This window comes from Cyclopterus lumpus, chromosome 12 (genome assembly GCF_009769545.1).
Source record: "Cyclopterus lumpus isolate fCycLum1 chromosome 12, fCycLum1.pri, whole genome shotgun sequence".
NCBI lineage: Eukaryota > Metazoa > Chordata > Actinopteri > Perciformes > Cyclopteridae > Cyclopterus > Cyclopterus lumpus.
This window is the reverse complement of record NC_046977.1, coordinates 7987870-8013591: the sequence shown is the minus strand read 5'-3', so window position 1 is coordinate 8013591 and position 25722 is coordinate 7987870. Positions and strand designations below refer to the sequence as shown.

The 25722-nt window shown below is 39.8% G+C and overlaps 1 protein-coding gene across 1 annotated transcript in view; it reads right to left on the bottom strand.

Annotated features, from left to right (window-relative positions):
* The window catches only part of brinp1 (bone morphogenetic protein/retinoic acid inducible neural-specific 1), a 98545-nt gene that overhangs the window by 64258 nt on the left and 8565 nt on the right, over positions 1 to 25722 (bottom strand). The window contains exon 2 of the mRNA XM_034547076.1: positions 9349 to 9616. Coding sequence (XP_034402967.1) covers positions 9349 to 9566 — 218 coding nt within the window. The 5' untranslated portion in view covers positions 9567 to 9616. The remainder of the gene's footprint in view (positions 1 to 9348; positions 9617 to 25722) is intronic.

The following is a 25722-nucleotide window of genomic DNA, read 5'->3' as shown; positions in this document are numbered from 1 at the left end:
GCTATATGTTTGAGATTCTTATTAAAACAGTAAAAGTGCTTCCCAAAATGTTTGACGGATTAACTTGATACCGAAAATTACACTTCGTCCATATTTCTACATCCTCCTTCTTACTACGTAAGTTTCTTATTTATTACCCATTATGGAGCATATCAGGAAATGGAATATGATTGCCTGAATGGAATATGATTGCCGGCATAATAGCTTTGTTAGTGCACTCTGTAATTGTGAGGAGGCAATGAAACGAAAATGGATCTAATCAAAAACAATCTCTTAATTCACTTTGATCTCAAGAATTTGATGGGACATGGTGCCGGAAGCGAATGCAGGGGTGAGTGACATGAGCATGTGTTTGAATCTAATTAACTGTGTAATTTGAGAAGTTCTGCTGATGAACTAGTCCGACTCTGTGGGCAAGGACTGAATAGAAATGATGAGCCCAGGACCCACACAACAAATAGCTAAATATTTAATGACAGAGCATTCATAAAAGGCAGTGCAATTCAGGAAATTATTTCATTTTTTCCCCATATGCTTCTATCTCAGAGCTCCTCTTTACGGTTCACAGTTGATGAAAAACTTCATCACCTTCTGCATCCTGTAATGAAATCCCCAACGATGCTTTCCCAATCTACATATAACACAAAACCGACCAAGGTCAAGGCATTCATGTAATAAAAAGAAACAACTCCTATTGCCAGTGCCCTAGATGCCGCTCATTGTATCCCATCTATATTCCGCTGAACTCAATTTGCCCCATAATAACAGTCAGTCATAATGCAAATAAAACAGCATTATGTTGATGATTTCTGTGAACTGTATTTATTGTTTGTGTAACACGTACAATAAGTGTCATCTATTTCAATTCAATAATCCCTTTGTCTTTTTAAAACACAGCTTCTTAAATTGAACTTCAGTGTCTTCAAGGATACCTAAATTATTTCTGTGGTGTCATAAGACTGGTACTTTGTATGGTGTCAAAACAGAAAAAAAGTTTAAATGTTTCTAAATGTTTTGTCACGTTGCAAATACGATGTTTGGACAGCACCTTGGATAGAAATAGTTCCCTAACAACAAAAAACCTTTGAATGCAGGTCACCCAATATAAGTGTTATTCATTGGAACATTCTTTTCGAGCTGTACTGAAAAGACCTCTCAGAAAAACAAGGATGCCACTTTCTGTTTGAGTTATGATGAATGTTCAATGTCACACGTTCAATACAGATACATTAGAGACATAGACCTGAGTGGATTTTGGGGCTTTTCAATTCAATCTCAACTCATCCAACAATCTCAAATGAGAGATATCACCTATTAAATGTGGATAACTTTTACTGGATGTCTACAGTACGGGAGACCCTGTCATAAAAGTGTTTAGGATAACGTGCCCAAAGGTTTCAAGTGTTTCGCTGGAAGTGAACTGACTCAGATCAGGAACCCGAGAATAAAGATCTGTGTGTTTGTTTAGGTCCCACAAACCTCCACAGCTGTGTACTGACTGCAGGACTGAGAAGAAAGTAAAGATAGAGATGCTGTGTGTGCACATTGACGCTGGGACTGTACATATTCCGAGCGGATATATTTTTAGACCTGTAAAAAATATTTGGGAATTTGTAAAATATCTCAACCCAATGAATGGATTTCCTTTCTCGGCTTTACTTGTGATAGTAATTCATCCTATAATTACGTGTGCAATAAAAAAGTCACATTACTCTGACAGATTACACTGATAAATGCGATCAAACCAAAGCTGTTTGGTGCAGGAGGTCCCTCCACCACGCCAAACCTCTCACGTTGCATTTGAAATTGTTGACTAAACTAAGTTTTATATGTGTGGATTAAAGGAAAGTAGCTCTCCATGCAGATTCCTAAGAGCAGAGCTCTTTCTACCAAATCTAACTGTACAACCATGTTCTATTCATCGTCAATGCTTTGTTGCAAGTGTCTCTGACTAAAACAACAATTTTTCTAATGACCGACCTCTCATTGTCACAACAATAGGGAATTCCAATCTTTGAGAGTTGAGAGTTGAAGATCTCAGCGACAGGGGCCTCAGCCAGACTTACCCAGTTCAACCTCACTACAATTTGAACTGCCCTTTGCTCGAATATCGCATTGGTTATGGACAATCCATGAGGTTCAGCACGAGGTTCAGATCAGGCAGGCCCTTCCTCCCTATCAACCCCCTTCATGTTTCTCCATCGCTGCCCATCAGAGCGTTGAAACCCTCCCGCAGTACAATAGAGTCACCAGTTGGTGCACCTTCCAGGATGCAACCCAGGAACTCAGAGGAATTTTGGCCTTTCAATATTAGTTGTGGTATCCCTCTGAGGTCAAATATAACACTTTTGATTCTGTTGAATATAGAGCTAGGGGATTTGAACTCCACCTGAGCATGTCTACGTGGTCTACACTAAAAATGAACCAACAGATGGGGTGATTCCTTGGGCTTTATTCTTGTGGATTAAACGTCAACAACTGCAGAGTGTAGTCCCTGAATGGCTTATATTCCTTCTTCTTTATTCTTATTATATTACGCACCTTTCAGATTGTCTCTTAAAATGCAGGCCTTATTTTAATGGAATATTTGATATAATTTCCAGCTTGGTTCACCATATCACATAAATTGTAATATGAGACATGGCTGCTCCAGTCACATTTCTTCAGAGCTTGTTGCACTTGGTGGTGTTGCAATGCCATTCTCAAGGGAGAGTAGCACAGGCGTCCCACGCAGTGAATTAGTCAGTGCTTAACCCTGACAGTTTCTTCTAGCCTCCTGTTTCTCCTCTAATTATCATCCATTCCTTGCCAGTAATTAAGTCGTCCCACAGCGGGGGCTTTTTACCACTAGGTATTAGAAGGGAAGTGGCACAGAGTTACTCCCCTGATCAGCCTATGGTGAGTCTCCCAAACTTATAGAGCTAAGAAATGCAGATTATCACCAAATACCAGCACTGCTCAAGTGATTGTAATAGCAGTGTAGGCCCAGGATAGCATGGTGGTCTCTGTATGTGTGTCTGTTTCCCATGAGTGTAATAGAGAAAGAGACAGAGGGAAATAAAAACATTGTGTTTCCATGTGAAGCAAATTCATCATCTTGCACACTTGGTCTTACAATAATAAAGTTTGAGTTGATCCTCATTTGTCTCAGTCTGTGACATTTTCTGCGCTCCACAGCAAACAACACTGACACTATTTAGAAGTGACCTTTTTTGTTTTGGAAAGAAAAAGAAAAAACTCAACAGTGACAAGCTGTGCTGGAATTTCAGCCTGTCTGATTGGCTGAGCCTCGTGGTGTTTGGAAGTGGTTACTGCTTTAGTCAGCAAATAAAAACTCACGTCTGCTGCCAAAGAGTGAGGTGACAGCCAACATTCACTATGGTGGCAGCATCTTCATGAGTCATCTAAGATGAAAAGCATGATCGCCTCGTAACAGTGCCACTTAGAAACTGCACAAAATTGATTTTATTTCACAGCAAATGTCTTCCGTGCTGCTTTCAAGAACTGGAGGGAAGGTCTAATGTCCTGGAAGTTGAAATGCTCAAAAGTTGTTTTATACATAAGAAATAGTTTGTTAAGTATAAACCATTTGCACTTTTTGGGGGAAATAACTTACACTTTCACTAACAATATTATATATTTTTATTTTAAGGAAATTACTTTTTTTAAAGTATAACTTGAGTATAACCGTAATTGATATAGAACAGTTTTTATTGTAGATTGGTAGAAGAAAAAAATCTAGTTGCATTTGTGTCATCGCCTCTATTATTGTTCCACTCCACCAAAGCATTAGTCCTAAAGAAACTGTTTCTAAAAAATAATGAATGATAAAGTGAAACATAAATAAAATTATTTTTTGTCATCCACTGAGCATTGGTGAATAAGTGCATGGATGAATAGAAATAGTGAAAAAGTAGGCAATTTTCCTGTTTTGCCCAGCATCCCTGTCTATGTCCTGGATATGGATGAAATAATATGATGATAAAGACAAGATTTAACCACAGCTATGCAGAAAAGGCAATAATAAAGTCTTTGTAGGTTTTTGTCTGAGAGGAAGAGGTGCACCTGAGTACATGTTTTTGTGAGTCATCTGAGCTACTTGAATGCTTATATGAGGCAGTTCTTCATCACCTTGACTATGACCTCTCTGCCAGCAAACCCGTCCGCTCTCCGAATCCATGTTTTGATACAAAACTCAGCGGACCGCCTTCATTGTCTCTAGCACTTATCTACATTCTCGTTATCACACACTCTTAGCACCTTCCTGTCTCACTGCCTATGCATCTCAGACCCCACGATGTCTCTGTCCGCTTTCTACAGTCTGTTTCATCTCCCCTGACTTCCTGACTGCCTCCCTCCTTCTCTTCCTTTGGCTACAGCCTGCTGAATTAAACATTGCTGCAGCCTCTCTCAGCAAATCTGCCGACTACATCAAATCCGCCTTCTCTCGCCCTATCCAATTACAGATGGCTCATCCGAACTAATTCCAGACCTGAGTCGGACAAATGTTACACCTTGTTTAAAGCAAATGGGGCCCAGATCAACACTTGACAGATGCATCCACACAGAACACAAGAGAAAACACATGAAAAGTGTTTTTTGTCACTGCTCGTCAGAGAATTTCTAACAAATTAGGCAACAGACAATGCTATGCGAATATCAAATAAAAAAAAAAAATGGGGATTAAAAAAAATTGAGTGAGTCTTAAGTTGCAGGGATATCTGTTTGTTGAACAGTTTAAATTAGAGACTGAATAAAAGAAGTTATTTGCACATGCAAATTAGAGCTGCAGATTATTAATTCAAGGTTTAGTGCTGATCAAGGGGTTGTCTGTGGGCTGATTATATTTAGGAATAATTAATATTATGAAGGAAATGTTCAGTCGGAGATATGCATAATGTGCTTGCATTTAATATAACCATGCTGTGCTTGTCAAACTTGGTATTAAAGCTGAGTGTTAAGGAATGAATACTTATTTCAACCTCAAAGGACACAGTTATATTAATGTATATTTCCTCATGGTGGAGACCAATTGGTAGTGGAGACATTTCTTCACCTTTTGCCACTTCTACCTCAACACTGTGTGTTTGCTACAGGCCAACATAGCTTGTAGCTCGCTTGTCAGCAAAAAAACTGTGTAAATAAGCCACATATGTTATGCCAGGTAGTAAATATTTTTGTTTGTAATTGTAATCTTGAATTTTTCTAGGCAAATGTTGCCCTCATTTTCTTATAGCTTAACATTTACAACATTTGACCACTTCCTTGTTGTCACATCGCTTGTCATAATCTCTGAGAAGTTATTATGGCCAAAATCATAATATTAACTATTAAAAAATTCAACATCAAGCAAACATTGTCCATCAACTTTTAATTTGTTTGAGGACCAAGCATCCAAGCACCACCTCCTCTCCTCCCACCGCATGCAGCAAGTGCAGCTTGATCCAAGGTGGCCCGACGGAGCCAGGTCTATGTAAAGATGTGGGCACAACAATCACCAGCTTCCTTTGCTGGGCTAGCGTGAAGTCTCAGTTCATCCATTTTATATTTCTGCAACTGGACATTAGCCACGAGTAGGATGGATAGTGAAATGGCCTCTGGTACTTGGTGGGTTGGCTTAGCTTCCATCTCGGCTCTCCTCCCTCTCATCCTGGGGTGATGGACTTCGTTCGGTCTGGCTGCGTGATTGGAAGATGCCGTGGGCGGTGATTGTCTCAAGGTCCATTGCACTTTATCCAATCCCTATGCTTCCTTTTCCGATGTTGATGAACATATCTCTTCCATTATTCCATACGTGCTCCAGTAATACACACAAACAGAGCAAAGTTCATGGGAGCTACCGGTAGCTGCCTCTACATTCAGCTCAGCACCGTAACCATAGAAACATATCATTTAATGAGGGGTGCTCACTGTGTTTGTGATCCTTTTATACCTTTGGACAGTATATATAGCTACAGTAGCTTTCTATTCACTATACTGACCTGAGAGGTGATCCAAATATGGAATATATTGAATTGGCTCATGTTGGAAAAGTCATAATATTCATAATTTCTAAATTAAAAAAAAGGATCTACTTTATATCATACATTAGTAAAGCTATATGATACTTTTATTTACAGAAATATTAACAACTCAAGATAGCCATGCTTCTTTACCCTGTGGTGTTCCAATGTTGTCATTTTAAACACAGTTCTGGAGGAGCTTCCTATGACGGGCGCTAAGAGGTGTATGGCTTGACTTCTTAGCTAGCTCGCTATTAACTTGGGGATTTGTGAAATGTTTACTTTTTATGACATACAATAGCTACATTTTGTTTTTATTACGTATAGAGCGTATCATTTTTAACTGATTCTGTCAGTGCTTTGCAAGCACAAAGTCAATCCAAACATGAAAAAAATACCAAAATGGGTGTTTTGTAATTACCATGAACAACGTGTTTTCATTTAATTTTCAAGTATTAATTTTCCACAGGACATTATACGGTTTTGTTAAATTGTTGAGGTTTTCATGAGCCCTGGTCCAATGACAAGAGTGGCTCTATCAACCTTCCTCTGTTCATTCACTTCAGCATATCTTTTCAAAGTGTGATCAATCAGAACTATTCATTTTCATAAATATTTCGATTCCAAATAACAACCCCCATCTCTCTTCTCTGATTACAGAGCAATGCTGATTTGAGGCCTTTAAAATGCATTAATGGCCACCATATTTGCATTTATATTGGTTTTTCACCCAGGCACACAAGAACCTGAGATGGAGCTCTGCGAACAAAGACCAAAGAGAGAACACGCATTATCTGAGACACATTCGACCCCATAATAGAGTACAAGCAACAGAAAGAGAGACGCTTGTGTGAGCAAAACAGGCCATCCAGTTTCACCACTAACTGAAGCACACATTGATACACATAATTCGACTGCAGGTCTGATACAGGAGCAGAAGGCAGCCAGCAGTGAAAGTGGCTTTCTGGTGACATAACGTATAGGAAATGTACACTTATGTATATGATAAAAGGGGAGGGGGGAGAAAGGAAGGAATTCAGTTTGAAAACTACAATCAGCAGTGACACAGTCATGACGATTACTTATACAAAGCACACTCCAATCATTTCTTTAGGAGACATATGTCTAGAGGGAGAGGATAATTGGTGCCTTGTGGTGTGTCTTTCCCCTTCAAGCGACTGTGACCTTTTCAGAGCACTGGCACTTCCGAAATCTCTGTTTATCCTTCAAATTAGGCACAATGCCCATGTCATTAAAGATGGGGGCAGATTTGTTTGTTGGTGATCAGGTTGGCATTGTCCACGCAGCGTGCCTCCGGGGTAATCTCTCTTGATAAGAGCACCCGAAAGGAATGGATGCTTTGTCTCTCCGCAAATCTGATTCAACCACTTTCTACCACTAAATCGTCGAGGCAGAGAAGCTCCCCGGGGAAATTTACAAAGCGATTCAGTTCTCATTGCTGGTTAGAGTAGAGCACGGCTGGGCAATCATGTGCCAAGGAGGACCGAGAGTATGTATGATTTCATTCCAACCAAACACTAGCACCAGCTGATGTCCCTGATGTCACCCCTGCTCTCAGGTTGAAGATGTACTAATCATTGAAATTAACTGGTGGTCCAGGTTGGGATTAAAATCCTTGGAAAACAATACTGTATGTGATTATTTACTAAGTATGCATTCCATGTTCAAAAGCATCTTTTATTGAATTCACTAATACAGCAGTAGAGTACACTACACTGTATTGTACCATATATACTGTATGGTAAAGTAATAGATATTTATACGTGGACAATCACTCAGAACATGAGGAATCGATCAAACTTGACATTTACACACTTTACAGTTTTGCAGATGTCTGTGAACGTGGATGGGTTAACATCAAACTCGTCACACTCTTAATGTGAAGTGTAATTGTCTTGTCATGAAGAAAAGGATATCTGGCTGAATCTGATGCCACCGATGGTTTATTAAGAAACAGGAGCCACCGGGGCCCGGCAACATTCCCATCAGGCCCCCACTTGCAAACACACACTCTCTATTTTAATAAATCACTGCGGCATCGCAGTCAGCGCGCGACGGCTGAGCAGCGTCTGTGCAAAGCGTCCTCAGAAGTTTTGCCTCGGAGATTAATGTCTCCGTGCAACATTCCGCTCTGTCAAGTTACACATTATGCAAATGCATTGTTTACTGTTCATGTGACAATATCAAGGCAAGGAAGCCAGTGGGGACCCGGGGCTGTGGCACGTTACCAAGAAAGAGGGAGGAGTGAGACAGTGAACAAACCCGGTGAAATAACTGCCAAAGGAATGCAGCAAATTACTCTCTTACTCTCTCCCCGTCTTTCCATACTTCTGAGCGAGAAGGCTATGGGATCGGGCATGCAAGGCAATCAAAGCACGTCTTTCTGAGAGAGAGGGTTTTCAATCTAATTTCTCTACCACTTCCTCTGTGCGTAACAAAGGATGCGACGTGCAATGAAAATGAATATTTAAGCTATATGGATATAATAGTTGAGCACTCATAGAAATCAGATCAATGGTTAAGATAAATGTATTTCTAATGGTTTGAATACAGAATTGGGTTAGTGTTAGCATAAACAATTCCGAACCCAAATAGTATATCTGGTTCTTATTATTTGTTGTGATGTGTGTGCGAGTAGAGGAATGGATGAATCAGAATACCCATTAAATATGATTTAACTTACTTTGATACGTTTATGTTTTGGGCACTGAACCCTTTTATTTTCTTTGTTGGTAGTGACTAATGTATGCATGTTCTAATGTGTTTATTTGTCAAACACATATTTGGTTTATCAATAGCCAGTTACAATGGTCAGGGGTGTCCTATTTTGTAATGTGAAACCAACTGTTTGATAAAACAAAGCTAGCGTAATAATAATATAATATTCAACATTGTGATTCGTTACCTGTAACAACAGTTATTTTGTGTTTTTCTAAAGGGTGAAAAATAACTCTGGTGATGTCATCGGTGTCGTCTCGGATTGGGTTTGAGGACAAAAAATACATAACTAAAGTCTCCGTTATGCATGTGACACTTTTAAACTGGAGAACACAAAGTGTAGGATCCAGTATTTTTGGATTGTGATCTATGACTTAGAGTGGTGTGAGAGTCCGAACAGAGTACCTTATTAATATAAGATAAAAAGAAGTTCACGGTGCTGAGAGTGGTTGCAAGACAGTATAAAAGAGGCACACTTAATAGGTTAAAAATGTACACAGTGCAGCTTTTTGCAACCAAAATAGAAGGAAAATAGAAAAACCATTAAAACAGACAGATTCTTAAAAAGCCTGGCTGGCATCAGTACACAGGCTGAAAGTGAACTCACCTATAAATTTTATATCTGGTCGTAAATCCTTGGCGGAATCTTTCCACAAAGGACAGATAACTCCGAGAGTGGTGGAAAGGTCCACGGTCAGAGATGAGCCAGTCATATTGCTTGGTGACATGTTGTTCAGTGGCCAACGGGTCCTGGCGGGAAGACTGAACTGTTATATGGTCCCATATAAACAGGAAGCAGATGACCTCAATAAACCTCCAGTTCATGCTTTTTTTTAAGCCGCTCTCTGTTCATTCTCGCTCCATTATGTGGAGACCTGATGGGAGAGAAAAGAGGAAGGGAGGGGGGAGGGGAGGGGGGGGGGGGGGGGGGGGGGGGGGAGACACAGAAATAGAGAGCTGTTACATGACAAAGTCTATTTTAGCAGTACAAGAAGATGTCACCGAGTTAGGTTAATTGTGTTGTACTGAACAGATAAGAACGTGCCCTTGTCATTGTCACTTTACTGGGACATGATGTGTGTTTATTTGCTGCTCTTTCTCAGATTGTTCACCCTTCGTGCATCCCTGGGGTTTTTCAGAAAGCCAAACACATCGTGCCGCTCCCCTTTACAGATGAGCAAGAAGTACATCCTCAGCTGTGTGGCTGCCCTTTTTAAATATTTTTTTTTTTTCATACAGATAATTGGTGTCATGATAACTTTTGACAAGGTTAGAAGACTACTTTACAATATGTTATGACACCCACCCGCTAATGTGGAAGAACACCATCTCCCTTTACCCAGTGGTGTCAATTACTGCTGGAGGAAACGTTCAACTATTGACTCGTGACTTCATGAATTGTTAAAACTAATTTGATACACAATATTGCCTTTTTTATCAAACTTAATTTGGTTCCACTAAAGCTGCTAGTGGAGGTTAATACAAGTATTATTGACCTAGCGTTACAAAATGTCACGAAAATACAAAATGTGACTTTATAAACAATGCATCATTTTTTAACTGGGCACAGATCAGCAAAGTAGCTAGGACGATACAGGCTATATACTATTCTGACATATATTGTACAGTACAGAATTGTCTCCTATGTGTTTCATGTTGTATTGATCTGAAAGTAAAACGTCACAGCTCCATTACATCATGTTTAATGGAAGAAATTGAAAAAGAAATCTTGAAAACATTTTAGAATTTCAGAAAGAACATTAAAATGATCCATTTTCCCATTTTGCATTGGCTGAGAACATTATTATCCACTCTGAAGTAAAATGATGTTCTCTTGCTTACTGATAAAGAAACGATTTTCATCAGTAATTGCATTAAAGAACTTTGGCCCCTGGCCTTGAAGCACCCAAAAGTGAGCTATCAAGTGATACTGTATGCAAAAAATCCTCCCTCTTTCATGGTTTATTAGACAATAACGCATCATAAAAGAGCTGGGCAAATTTAATGGTCCTAATCTTTTCCTCTTAAATAGATGATGAACTACTTGATTGCAAAAGTTAAAGAAATCCCAGTGGCATACTTAAGGGGATTGTGGATTGGGGATAATTGTGAGTTATATCACGGCTAAAATAAGTGTGTCCATTTCTTATGACACCTTAAACTAATTCAGTATTTCATTATTCACCAACTTGCCACAGGACCAGGATCAATCTGGGACGATTTGAGTATTCTACCAAACAATATTAACTAACTTTATTATCATTATACTGCCTATTTACAATAGTATAATAATGTAATCAGTTCTTAGGACTGATTGTAATGAAACCTCAGCTATCAACAGATGATTCTGCATTTCAGTTATAATTGCACATCTGACAGAAGGAAAACAAGCCTATGTTTCACCCTATCATCCAGATACTCAGTGGCAATGACAACATAAGACAGTTTCCTGAACAGGCCCATTTTAGGCTAATTATGTAAGACTAATTTGAGCTTGGCTGTCAAAACAAAACAATACATAATCTGATAGGGAGGGATGATGCTGAGCAGGGACTTGATATTAATATGCCTTTGTGCAAAGACAAAATAAAGTGACTGGGAATTTTCGTAGGAAAACAAATGTATGAGAAATGTATCAGTGAGTAAATACATGTTTCACAGACTTATTGACTTTAAAGTTCACTATGAAATCATTTATGGATGTTGTAATGAGTTCTTAAGAGGGTTGATTTGTAAATTATTTGTTCTCATGGACGGTTTATGAATATAACAAAAAATCTAGGACAGTATAATTTAAGTAATTTCGTGTATATTAAATGATTTTCATAATTTTCTAGCTTTAATACACCAACTATAATAACTTGAATTACCCTTGCCTATGTACATAACATTGTATTAAAAATGGTGGCTTTAAGAGGTGAAGCACACCTTTAAAATAACAGGGATACACAGTGAATATTGATTTTATTTTGTACTTTGAGGCAGCACCAAACACATTAGGTCACTGAACAGACACACATTTCATTGTATTTTGTGCTTGCCCTTGAGCAAGTCATTTCTATACCCCTAACTCTGATCTTCACTTTTACATCCCATACAGAACCGTAACCCCTCGCGTTGTTGTGTGCTCTTGATTGCACCATCACCATGACAATCAGTTCTGCCGTTGACCCGGAGGCTTCGTCAATTTGACCACCTGAGGCATCATTTCTGTCTGAATCCCTGAACCCTCCCACAGTGAGCACATTTACATTCGTATGGCCACATGATGCAAGTCAATTCTCAGAGCTATTTTCCTGTAAGCCTGTTTCTATTGTTATGCTAATATCCGCCTTTCTTCAACTACCATGAAACAGTATTCATGTCCTGCCAGAATCTTTTGCTTGTTTGCTTTGTGTTTTTTTGCATCTGAACATTATCACACCTTAAACAACGTTGTTTTGCTAGATAAAAGAGACTCTGGTTCAACAGACAGTACCGAGAGATAAAAGGAAACCGTGGCTAAGCTGTCATTATGATATGACGTTGATGTTGATGTCGTCATCTTTACGTTATGTCGGATATTTTCCCATCTGAAAAGAGGTATTGTGATAAAGAAGCAATCCTATGAAGACCAAAGGTTATGGTGTATAACCATAACCTTTGTTTTTTTTTGTACTGCAATTAAAAACACTCAAACTAGAAGATAGTGCTTCATCAAAATGAACGTGCTGCATGTCCCCATCACAATATGAAGGCCCCACTGAATCAATTCACACTGGGCGAAAAAAACACTGTCCACATGGGGTGGCGTGATTAACTTTTGGTATTTTGGGGGTTGGAGCCATGTGGTGCAGTGCACTCTTACATAATTCTTCCCTGTAAAATATGCCGACTCTACGCCACGCTGCTCTTTCAGCTTAAATACCGAAGCCACAGAGAACAGTCGGGAGCCTTTAAAAAAAAAAAATAAAGGAAATCTCTCAGGAATAATCGGATGTTCACTTGCATAAAGTGCTGACTCACCAAGAGCAAATATGCAGCACTGTAAATAAGCAACTGAGGGCAGATGATGTTAAATGAGGGTAGATAAAACATTTGGTTAATAATTGCTGCCCAGGTCCTACGAGAACTGTTGTCTGCTCAAGGAAACAGTTCAATGCCATCTCAAGGAGAGCCAAATAATTTGGTGGAAAAAAACAGGGGGACCAGTTTAACAACTGTATGGGGGCCGTCCACAATCGCCATTCCCTCACTGGTACTGATGATATGAATGCTTCTGCACACATCAAATGTTTTTGGATGAAATCTGGGGACCTGTGAGTGCCATTAACACACTCAGAGATTGTATCTTTCAGGTGATAAAAAACATCCTGGATTTAATGAGATTTTATTCAAATGTACTGACGTTGGACAAATTGAGAAGGGCTGCATTGAAAGGATGATGGTGCTCTGCTCTCCCCTGATCTCCAATGAAGTGGATTTGATTCGTTCAAAAAGGACATTGCTTTCTTGAGTGATGCCGCAGCATACGGATGTGTTCTCTAAATCACTCATCTTGTTTTCTTTTTCTTTTTAAAGGAAAACATATCAGAAACCAAAATGTATACTTTACATTTTTACATTTTTTTTTAAAATTGGTGCCCCTTTGTTTTGCAGAAATTCTCCTATATATATATATATTATTTAAAAAGTATAAAAATACATTTGAAAAAGTTTCATGCATAAACATGTAGCATTTGGTAATAAAACATAGTCATCGTTAATCAAAACCACATGCAGAAATGAAATGCATTGACAAATCCACCCTGATGTTAAAGGCCTTAATTTGCAGGGCTGGTCCAATCAATCCATTCTAATGTGTTAGTGCTAACAAATTACACTTTTTTCACATTTCGACAGCTCTTGTTTCATTATTTATTAAAAAAAAGAAAAAGAATTCATCAAATGTTGTGCACTCCCCTCCACTCAGATCCATCAACTTGATGGCAACATATTATTTTTTCAAACCCTCTCCATTTTGAGGTATTTGTATCCTGTTGGTGCATGAAATCATAACCCACACAGATCCCACATCTCACTTCGGTTCCAGACATTTGTTTGTTTGTCGGTCCGTCAGAAATATTCTTTATCTTGTGTTATTTGCAGATTGCTGTTATTTGAAGAGTGGATTAGTGAAACGGAGAGAGGAAGAGACAGAGTGGATCACATTTACCCTTGAATAAGCAGGGTAAAACGGGGAGGATGTCTGCTTCAGGAAATCACAAGACAGGACAAGGGAGGCTTGTTTTCTCCATCCCCTTTTTAAACAGCCTCATTCATGCCGCAACTCCTCCTCCATTCTGGTTCATTCAGGGAGATTCAATCTCCATTCTGGTCTCATCACTAGCTTTGCCAATCAATTCCTCCCTCCCCTGTGAGGGGCCCTAAGTGTCCCTCTTTATTCTATAAAGTTCATAAGAATGGGGAGGCTTGTTCTCCTTATTTGAATTCTAAATCCCAGGGAGGCAAGAGATCAGGGTAGAATGAAGCCTTTTGCGAGGAGGCAGGTAGCCTCTAGGGTATTAGAGCAGGTATACTGTAATGTATTCCTGCACAATCCATATATCCAATGCTCCTGCATGACACCTGGACACCAATATGTAATATTGATTTTCTAAATTCCTTTTATAAAAATATTTTTGTTGTAGTTTGAACTGTATTGGATGGATACAAGCTGATGGAGTTCTCTCTGAACTGTTATCACCATGACTGCCTCCGAGCGTCCTCACTTCCAGCGATACAGGTATAATGCAGGTAGTGAAGTAAAACCTTTGACGTAAGGTTATGGATGGTTGGCAGCCTAAAAATGCATTTTTATACTCCTCTGGGTTATTTTAACGTAGGTATATTAACATTACCTCAAAGGGTTATGTGAGACTAAAGCAGAATGAGGAGGGAGCGACCAGAGTTGCATCTAAATATGCCAAACCGGTGTCATATGAATTCTGAGAATTATTTTTTGCACATCTCACAGCCAATGTCTGGAGAGGCGTGGTAATGGTCTGCCAGTTGCAATTTCTGGGAAGCAACAGAGCAATTGCAAGGCTGGCCGTGGCTAACTTGGTTAGTAGTGGATTCCTTTTCCATCCGAAATCTCTCGCCTTGCTCCTGTCGTTTCTTTTCAAAAAGGACTGCAGAGGCACCCTGACCTTCAGAAAACATGGCCGAGCAAGCAACACTCTGTTTGATAATTAAATTCTCTGGTTGGTCAGTTGCAACCAATCAGCTCAGCCCGAGGATCAATGGCTAATTTTGAAGCGCAAACTAATTCCCTAATGGTCAGAGTTATTCCAATTTACCTGCTTGCTGAATTATTGTGTCCAAATCTATTCAGGGAGGATCAATGCAAGCCGGGGAGAGGAGCGGCACAGGGGAGCTGGGTACATCTGTGATGTGAAGCAGTGGAAGGAGTGTGCTGCAAGGGTTATTTGGTAGCTGCCTAGTTGAACAGCAGCGATGTGGGGGCGGTTTATGGCATGGTTTTAAACTGTCTATGTCATAAAGCAAACTAATTAATAAGGTCTCAGAGTCTCAAACACTGTGGATGGTATAAGGTTTTTGAGCATGTGACTCAGATAAATTAAGCCAACGGGCAATTACATTTAGCATAAAATACACATTTATTTGATTTGCTTCATGAAGAAATCTGCAGCAATGGAAATTTAAAAAAAACATGTGACACCTGGATTATTTATTTTTCCCCAGGCAAGTTTTTCCCCTTCAATATGTTATTTTATTACACAGCCCTCACCTTTTCATTACTGCTTTGAATAGGACAGCTGAACCGATTATCAGTAGTATAAGTCCCTTTAGCACATTAAAGGGATATTTCACATTAGTATGGAGTCGGGTAAGTTCCATACGACATCTCCCCAGTTTGGAAAGGCACAAAATCAATATCAGCATAGGCTTTTTTTTATTATTTTCACTGCTTTATCTTGCCATCAATCAGGCCTTTCTATCAGGGAACTTAACTAGTTATCTATTCAAAGCCACCAAGCTGCCAAGATTGGTTAGTGATATTGTGTGACTTTGGTGATTCCAAACTAAGCCTGTGAAACACCAAAGTCACACAATAACACAAATAAACTTAGCGATTGAGGCAGCGACTGCTTTGTTCTTTGATGTAAAATTCCTGTTTTTGTCAAAGGAGTCCGGTGACTTCGAAGAGAGTATAGATACAGTAGCAGCTTCCGGTCTCTGTCGTATAAACGTCTGTCTGACAGCAAGTTAAAGAAGTGAAAATAATAGTATGCAGCTAAAGATTAGATTTTTTTGAGGTGGGCCTTTCTTTCAGGTACAATATGTGTTGATGCTGCCCCAGTTCACAGCAGTATATTGCTTTGCTGCAGTGTGGTCACTACTTTCTGCTTCTCTAGGCTGATGGTGAGCCGACCGCCATACTGTAGGTATACCTCGGCTATGAATAAGTACCTCACAGAGCCTGACATTTAAAGAAATCCCGAACTATCCCTTCAAACTAAAAAAGAGCATAACAGTAGTGATTTGCTCTTGTGTTCATCTCATTCCAGGAGAAGGTGGTTTGCACTGATAGGAAAAGCAGACGTATTCTTCTCCTTTAGCCAGAACCAGAAGTCTTTCACCAAAGAGGATGAGATGCGAGCTGGAACAGGGAAGCCATCTGTCGCCACATCTACCACTGCTGCTGTATGCTACTGTGGCGGCGTTACAGATGAAGATTGATCATTTGTCAACTTGCAAATTGGCTTTCAAGTGTTTTCTCTAATTACTCTGTGGTTTTATTGATGAGAAACAACTGACTGCTTTCCTTCGATTTACCTCACTGGGCACCGTCTTTGTTGTGAATATGTTGTGCTCTTACATTCTTCTCCAAAGGCGTTATTTAGAGAGCAAATAAAACGAGGCAAAATGCTATATACTAGCTCTTGTTCTAACTTTCCACTGAAACAATGTGAGATTAAAGGGAGAAAAAAAAGGCCAGAGCAAATTCCATTCCCTGAGCTGGTCACACTCCAAATGCACCCAGAGGAACCCCTGAGAGCCTGAATCAGAGTTAGGGATGTAAATGACACACTGTTCGCACGGCAGTTTTACTTTGCCCATGCATGTAAATGTCAAGTGATGCTTTCCACTCTATGGTTTCTACTGAATGGACTCAAAAGGTTTTCACCGAAGGAAAGAATGAACAGGGAGAAAAAGAATGTCTCAGAGGACATTTAAATGTGTTTATAATCCAAGAGAGCACATGTAAGATAAGTATAAGTCTAATATAAATGCACCCAAGGTGCTGCTTTTAACCAAAGTGTCTGCGTGAATGTACACATTTGTTTGTATTTGTCGCATTTGCAACTGTGCATTCAACAACAACATCAATATAACAGCCATTTAATGAAGCTGCTGTGAAGTTCACCTCAGGCCCCAGTAATATATCTTTTTTTTTCTTCTTTTGTTGTACTGTAATTACCAGCAGAATTAAAAAGCAGACACTCCTTCCTCTCTTCTTCCTCCCGCGACTGATCTGTCATAATTGGTTGCGTCTGAAACATTTTATTCACATCTCACTATCAGTTGCGAGGGCGCAGGGTGTGTGATGAAGTGTTGTTGCGAGGCAACTGTGAGACTGCAATTGGATTGCAGGGCTGCATTTTTATTTTACAGACATATGTGAGAGAAGTATCGCCTCATCAGGACGAGCATGATTTGCTCGTCCTATTTCAGTAACCGAGGCACAGGACTCCGGGAGGGGAAAATAAATGTTTCTCATTTTCTCATCCTGGATGTTATCAGCGCATGTACACAAGATGAGGCTTGAAACAATGTGTTTTACTAAAACCCTGTCATTCCCCACTTTCACTCCTAACGACCGTCATTCTTGATAAATTTCTGCTACCAGGTGTTTATATATATATATATATATATATATATATATATATATATATATATATATATATATCACAGAAAGAAAAAATAGGAAAGATGAAGGAAAATGTTTGGCCAGCACATTTCGGAGTGTTAATGCTGCTTCACCTAACCTTTTCACAACAACCTTCTACTTTTGCACTTTTTTTTTAGTTTTTTTTTTCTCTGAAAGAAATACATAACAGCTGCTGCCGTCTCAGGAGACCGGACCACTGGCTTTGTGTAGAGAGAGATTTTGTCCAACTGCAGTGGGTTATTTTTGTTCGCCTTTGCTACCCCCGTTTGCTCCGAGCACTCTGATGCAATGCCGTACCTGTATTTATTGACCTCGTTCACCAATTGGATCTTTACTGTAAAATACGCCCGTAGACACATCGCTAATCAGGAGACTTTGTTGAAGAAGAGATCCATATCTGACCCACCGTCTTGCTCTCCAGCAACAGAAGGAATGGGGGGTGTTAAACTGATGGTCACTGCTCCAATTGTTCCTAATTCACAGCCATAAATTTGTGAAATGGAAGGAAAGCAGAAGAGCATGCACAGACTCAGTGGGTTCCATAAATCAGCAACATCCGCAGAGACGCAGAGCAGATGGTGGAAATAAAAAATAAAAAAAAGTGCTCCCGTCTCAATTCCTAGGATTAAGCATTGGAAAACTGAACTGCTCCGTATTACGTATGCCTCGTGTCAGTGCTGTGCATAAATATCAATATTCTGAGGGTGTTTGTGTTCAGTGCCTGGCTCAATCTCCCTCACAGTTAGAATGAACTTACTCTGTCAACTTCAATTTAGTGTCATCTATTAACCTACAGTATGTCATTCGCAATTTAGTGTTGCAATGTAGCTTCTGTACCACAAAGACATAAAGTACCTCTATATTTGGCTTTTTATATTCAAAGTGCACTCCATATATAATAAAACATATATAAAAATGAGTCTTTGAAGGAAGGGCTGTTTTATTTGCTTGTAGTCTCCAGATGAATTGGATGTGTCTGCATTTTAGCCCTGAGAGCATTTTTTGTGATTCTTCTGCAATGCCAAGGACAATGACAATTAAGCCACGGAAGGAATGGAAATAGTTCATTTGGATGTATTTGTGAGTTTGTTACCGTCTAATTGCAGATGCAAATACGATGAGCCAATTAATATCTGTAAAATGTATAGTAAACAATTGGGGGTCGCAGTTCTTTTCATTACAGTCTTTTCTATATGGTTAATGTAGTACATGGTATGTGCCTCACTGTATCTTAAAGGAGAGACGTATTGACATTGATGCTGCTTTAGGGGGGGGGGGGATGCTCTGTCACATACACAAGCTCGCTCACATAATCCAGTATATAGATACACGTGCGCAAAGTGCACCCTGAGCAAAGTGCACCATTTTCAGTCCTGATATGACTCAAAGGATTGTGAATTCTTGCTGAGGAAAGCTCTTTCTTTTCTGCACCACATTTCGTCTCCTGTAGGTTATCGTTTGCAAAAATGTGCCCTTGATATGTGTTATAGCAGCCAACTTGTACCCATTCCCCACGTTAAGATTGAAAATAGAGGGCTCTTGACCTCTTGCCTTTGGAATTCTACTGTTGCTGTATTCCTCCACTAAGCTGTCCTCTTTTCATCCTGTAGCTTAGAGGCTTTTGCCTCAAGGCTAACGTTTTCATTCCCCATGTTGCAGCGTTTCTGTGGCCTCGTTCCATAGACAGAAGTAAACAGTCATAAGCTATGTAAAAATCAATGTCCTTATATATTCAGATGCGTTTCTAAGCATTAGGTAAAATATTCGCCAATAACAACGTGACCACAGCTGCTTAATAATCCACAGACAATTTTTCCAAATTTGTGCTAAGCCACAGTAGAACAGGGGGGTATTTTATAAGGTCTTCTTCAAAAGTTTATGTTTCAATAAAGACAACGAACGCCTCTTCACAACTGAAAGTAAAATTAGAGTTTTATAGCTACAGGATAAACTTTGCTTCATTTAGTGTATGAAACACTTTCTGTATTTTAATGTCATTCATATTCAAGCCACTATAACTGTTCGTAGAATAAAACATTTATGAATGTGAGGCCCTTGGTGGTATTGTTAAAAAAGACGCGCTTTCACGAAATGTATAGTACAACCACTCAGTTCTCCATATTAAAGTTTACTGAACTCTTTCACTCGATCAAAATGTATGGCAAGAAATGAAAGAAATTATTTTTGTAACTGGCACAGGCTCGTGAATACTTTTCTTGCTGCCATGTCCGGATGAGGCAACCATCACATGTTCTATTCAAATAGCTGGTTGATTTAACAGTAAATCACAACTACTTACTGTGAGCATTTAAATGTCAATATTCTCTTTTTAAGCCCGGCAAGCTTGTGTGTGTGTGTGTGGGCGTCGGTTGCCTAATTTTCTGTTAATACAGTATTAGGCATCAGTTGTTCTGTCTGCATTCTCTTGAGTGTTAGCTCAGGGTGGTCCTCATAGATCAAAGACGTGGCTTTCCGAGAGAGCAAATGTGGAAATAATGTGCTCTACAGTAATGTTATGCTGTTGCGAAAAAAAAATATGCTTAAGTGTGGCTCCCACTGAGAGAACCATTTTTGTCTGGTCTGGAAATAAGCTTTTGTAATCCATTTCCTCTTTTGTGAAAAAGGGCTCTGGCTTGGTGGAACGATGTCTGTGTGCGTCGTGCCTCTGGTACCACTGCTGAAAGGGGTGGCGACAGGGTTTTCATGCAAGTGCCAACAAGACGACCGAAGGCACGAGGAAGCAGCGACCCTGAAGCGAAGTGAATGGGTTAATAAAGAGCGCCACTGATTAGTGATTAGCTCCCATGTGTAAGAGAGGAGGAGGGAATTTTAGGCGCACTTGATTGGTTGATGAACTAAGAGGAGGTTGCCTCTTGAATTTTAAAGTGATTTGATGATGAAGGGAGGTGTGAATGAAAGGGAACGCAGCCAAGAGGTGTGGCTTTTAAAGAGTAAAGAATGAAAGAGTAGCCTAGAGGTAAAATAATTAAAAATGAAGTAGTCTTCCATATTAAACATTCGCTAGGCTGAATTGAAAGGATAAAAGACTCGACTGATGAGCCAATCGAACAAAAGATCATTGGAACAGAGCATCAAAGAAGAAGCATATTTTATGGCATCTGTCCTGAGCTCAATAGTCCGCTGGTGGAACATAATCTAATATCACTGTACTCGTCTCTTTTAAATGTGATCTGTTTTTCTACTGTTGTTCCATCAATGTAGCCGGATTGTTATCCAGCCAAAGGTTACCACCATTGCACCCCCCCACCCCCGTGCTCACCGCTGTGACTTGAATATGCCGCGTTGCCTCTTCTCTGCCCTACATTGGTGTCATGTTGGTGTGCTGAGTCTGCAAAAAACACCAGAGAGGATGCTGCTCGGGCGAGCTTCACCTGGACCGGCCTCTCCATCATTAAAACTAACACCAGCACCATCAGCAAAGGCATCGCAGAGGTCTTTGAGGATGGTACACGTGTGTGTGTGTTTGTGTGTGTGTGTGTGTGTGTGTGTGTGTGTGTGTGTGTGTGTGAACATGTGCGTGCATATGTAAATGTGTGCTGGTCCTTGTCCTCTGAGATTCAATCAATGTGTTGTTTCTGTTTGCATGATGTATATGTATTTAAGTGGTTGGGTAAGTAGTGATACAGCATTATAGAACGGGATCAATGAAGCACACGTTGGTAATGTGTCATATTTTACAGAAGGCTCAACAAAACCACATACGTCCCCAACAACATGTTTAGGTAACAGTATGACAATTTTGACAATTCTAAGTGCATAGACTATGCATACGTTTAACGTTTAACTTTTATCCCTTGAGTTGAACCATTTATTTTCCGACACTAAGTTACCAGGCCTAGTTTTGAGGGCATTGTCAACAGCTTCCAAAAATACCAATTCACAATCGGAGGTGAAAAGAACATTTAAAGGCAGCCATGCAGCAAAGTGTATTTTCTTTACCATAACACACGATAAATGTCTAGCACGCAACATATTAAGCGATGATGTAACTTAAACATCACGATATGCAGAATGCCCACCCTATTGTATCGACATTCATAATCCATTCCATAATTCATTCGCTTGGAGTCAAACATAGTATACAGTGGCTGATTAAATCATATATGAGATGCCTCCGTGTTTACAGCGCACGCTGTGCATCTTCTCCCAGTCAGCACACTGTCAGCAGTTTGATTGAAACACAAATCTGACTGGAACACAAATCATTTCTCTGTCTGGCTCATGCATTCTTGTCAGATTTTGCAGTTTTTTTGTGATAAAACAGCATCTCAGTGTAACAAATAGGCCCTCTGCGTGCTGATTTGTGATTCTTTATTCATAGTTCAAACACCTAGGATCTGTCTGTGTCTGTCTTATTTGTGTGAAGAACAACATATAAGACAGATCATAATAATCCTGCCACTTGATTTTATGTTACTCCAAAATTAGAATAGGACTGTTAATGGAATGAGGTGCCAGGTTGGCACAGGTTGGGTGACAAAGATAAATTATTCATGTTTTGAGACGCAATCAATGTGTATTTCCGATGCCGCTGCCGTTTTGATTCAAGGCAACAATGTGTCACCCACTGAAGTGTTTCAGAATTTTTTTTTTATAAATTATGTCCTGCATATGGATTGATTTAGTAGAATTATCCAGTTTCACCCAATGAAGATGAAATAAACAAAGAAATAATGAACTGTATCTGTTGGGCTTCTTGGCTCTGGATGTTGCATGTCCATGAAAAATGCTTTTTTAATGAGGTGTTCAGTCAGTTTTCGCTGCCAGTTATAATCTTAAAACTTAAATCAAAAGGGGTAATAAAACACAACCTTGTGCCTCACTTGCGTCTCCATGAGCTGATTTATGTTATCTGATACACAATCATCCCAAAGCATAATATAATTACCCCTGACATTTCCTTGATTGCGTTTGACTCAGTGCAAAGTGAGCCCGGAGGGAGCAGCATAAAGACCTGCACTGTTTTACAACTGAATTTCACATTATTACAGTTGTTTTAGTTCATCTACAAAATCAAATAAGTTCACATGTCTTTCGGCGAGTCTTCTTTTTTGCTGCTAAAAGAAAAGCCCGCTGAAGATTTCCTAGATGTCCCCCTTAACCCCACAACCTCCCAAAACCTCTTGGGTCTAGAAACCCAGGGCCAAATTGTCCTCGTTGCCTCCACCGACATCTCATGTCAACCCCTTTCTCCCTCTCCCCTCGCTCATGCATCCCCATATGCCTCGTCATCTCCGTCAACCCAACCAGGAGAGAGGGCCCCCTCCAATTTCTCTCCACCTCTAATAGCCGCTTCCTTGTGTTACATGATCACCAGGTGTCAAGATTAAAGAATGGCTACTGCTTCGTGGGGCAGACGTAGATAGGAGACAGAGAAAATAGCGCTCCATAATTACTGATAAATCGAGCACACCGCCCCTCCTCCTTCCACTTCCTCCCTACCCACCTGGCCTCGATGTCAATTTGAGGGGCTGAGCGAGTTACGGTGGGGAAACAAGTTGACCACGCCAGCCACTTTTTTTGTACTGCTGATATTGCAGTTAAGTTTCGGGCAATTCAGGTCCAATTGACTGACTTGGAGCCCTCTTTGAAACGGGACTCAGGACTAGTCTCACTTAAGGCAGCTGCAGCCGTAGCACAATGGCTTACATTGCTTACACTTCACAAAACTACACCGTACAATGCTCTCCACCTAACACAGGTAAGCTGTGATTATCAACATACAGAATACGTCTTGGCTGCAGTCTCTGACAGGGTTATAACCTACAGAGGATGATGGATGCACAACAGAGCAAGCATTCTTTTCTGCTGAACACTACACAGGTGCAGTGTAAAGCACAGCGGCTGACACCAGAGGTAAAGAATGGCCAGCTGGTTGGGTCTCCTCCCTCCAGCAGGCAATCGCGACATGTTGCCAGGTGGCAACCCCCTGCCATTGTTTATTAGTAATCCCAACATCCTTCATGGCAACCAAAGTGGAGGCAAACGGAGTCCAGTAGGGCATGAAAGCCTCGGCTGCAGTGAGACTACTTTGTTCCATCCCGTCATATTGGAGAATTTTAATGATTGGTTTGAGTCGGCATGCACAACCAGATGGTGATGAGGCTCTGGGCATTAACATCACAAGCAGTCTACCTATGAAGCAAATATAGTGTGTAATACATGTGCCAGAAAGCTTTATCTTTGGATGGATGAGCTCAACCAGGCTAAAAACTGGGCCATGTGTTTGTACTGTATTAGCGTGATAATAAGACAGAATGCGCTGGTCGAGAGATCTGAAACCAGGCATGTGCTGTGTGTCTGAATGACATCTACATCGTTAAATAATGCAGACAAAAATGTTTGCGATTTTGTGTACGGAAACCATCGTTAACTACCCTCAATTATTTTGCAGCAAAAACAAAGTAAATTGTTGCCTTTTTGTCTAATTCAAAGTCAACGTGAAGATGCCAATCTGATAGTGAAAAAGTTAAAAATATTAATTAAAACCACTGTAAAAATGTTTGTTTGTTTTGCAATCTGGCATTAAGTCATCAATCTGTCCCAGAAACCTGTCCTACAAAATGTCTAGATAATTTGATTCTGAATATTCTTTCTGTTTTACTAGTTCTCTGGCAACAGTTCCTCTCCTACTTTTAAATATGCAACGCTTGATCCTATTTTTAGAAACCATGCTGACAGTTGACCTAACCTGATTTCCTACAAACTTTGAATGCATTTGTAGATACATTTTTTTTAAAGAAGAGAAACACTTATATAATAGTGCCCCAAAATAAGACTGGGCTGATTTTTCTCTCCCAAGATTGAGCATTATTTTTCTTTTATTGGGGAATGAAAGTAACGGTTACATTTATGTATTTCACATTAAAATCATTGGTTCTGTAAACTGTAGATTTGAAATAGATTTCTCAGAGTTTTTGAAGATGCACAGTTCTATCTGCTTCATTCAACTTGCTTGTTTCATCTTCTGGGGACATAACATGTGGGATTTGCCAGGTTTCAGTTTTAGTTCTTGGCTTTTTGAGATGTTTAATCCCACTTTCCTTCCTTTCGACTGAAAAATACTATTTTTACTTTAAGTGATCTGGAACAGTAATAGCAGAGACTATATGCCACATCAACCCATGTTCACATTTATTGATGCCACCTTTGCCTGCTATAAATACACACATTTTAAGGTAACTATATTTCAAACCACAATACTTCAATTATTTTCTAAAACATATAGAATATCTAGAGGCCAAGCCATAACAGTAACATGTGCATGCCTGGATGTAATGTATTATTGATTGTCTTTTAATTATATTCTTTATCCTGAGGTAAATACAATTTCTATTCAAAAATGTATAAAACAATATTTAAGCCCTCAGGTGTGAATGTGCCTCTAAAAGAAGAAAAAAAGCAGGCGTGACAATTAAAGCCTGATCAAACACACAAGCACCAGTTAAAGACATGGTGCAAGGTTATAAGAGTTACCATAGCAACACACCTGAAGGCAATGCCAAATGGTAACAAATATGCATGGATCTCTTGTGTCCCTCAGGCTAAGTGTGACAGGATGCCGTGCTCAGACAGTAAAACTCACATACTAGGAGAGCAAATGTAGTAAAGCTTCATCCAATGGGACATGCAACACTGACATTAGTGAACATGACGGATCTATGTTTAAATACTTATTAATATACATGTCTGCTGCCATGGCAGATGTTTAGCCTCAGCCACTCAAACGATTCACAAAGTGCAAGAGAGACACACACATACCGAGACAAGGCAAGGTCAGGTACATGGGAAAATCTATAAGTTGGTCCTTCTGTGAAAGTGCTGTGTCAGGCCATTCGTGTGCCACTTCTGTCGTCGGTAGCCTTTCACAGCAATAGACAAAGAGTGCAGCCCTAATCAACTTGGCAGTTGCATTTAAAGAGGAACACATTGCTGCTCGGATTATGTCTTCAGACAAAAGGTTTAGCACTGTATGTTACTGTACACCATTCACAACCAGTGATTTTACAAGATTGAGCCTAT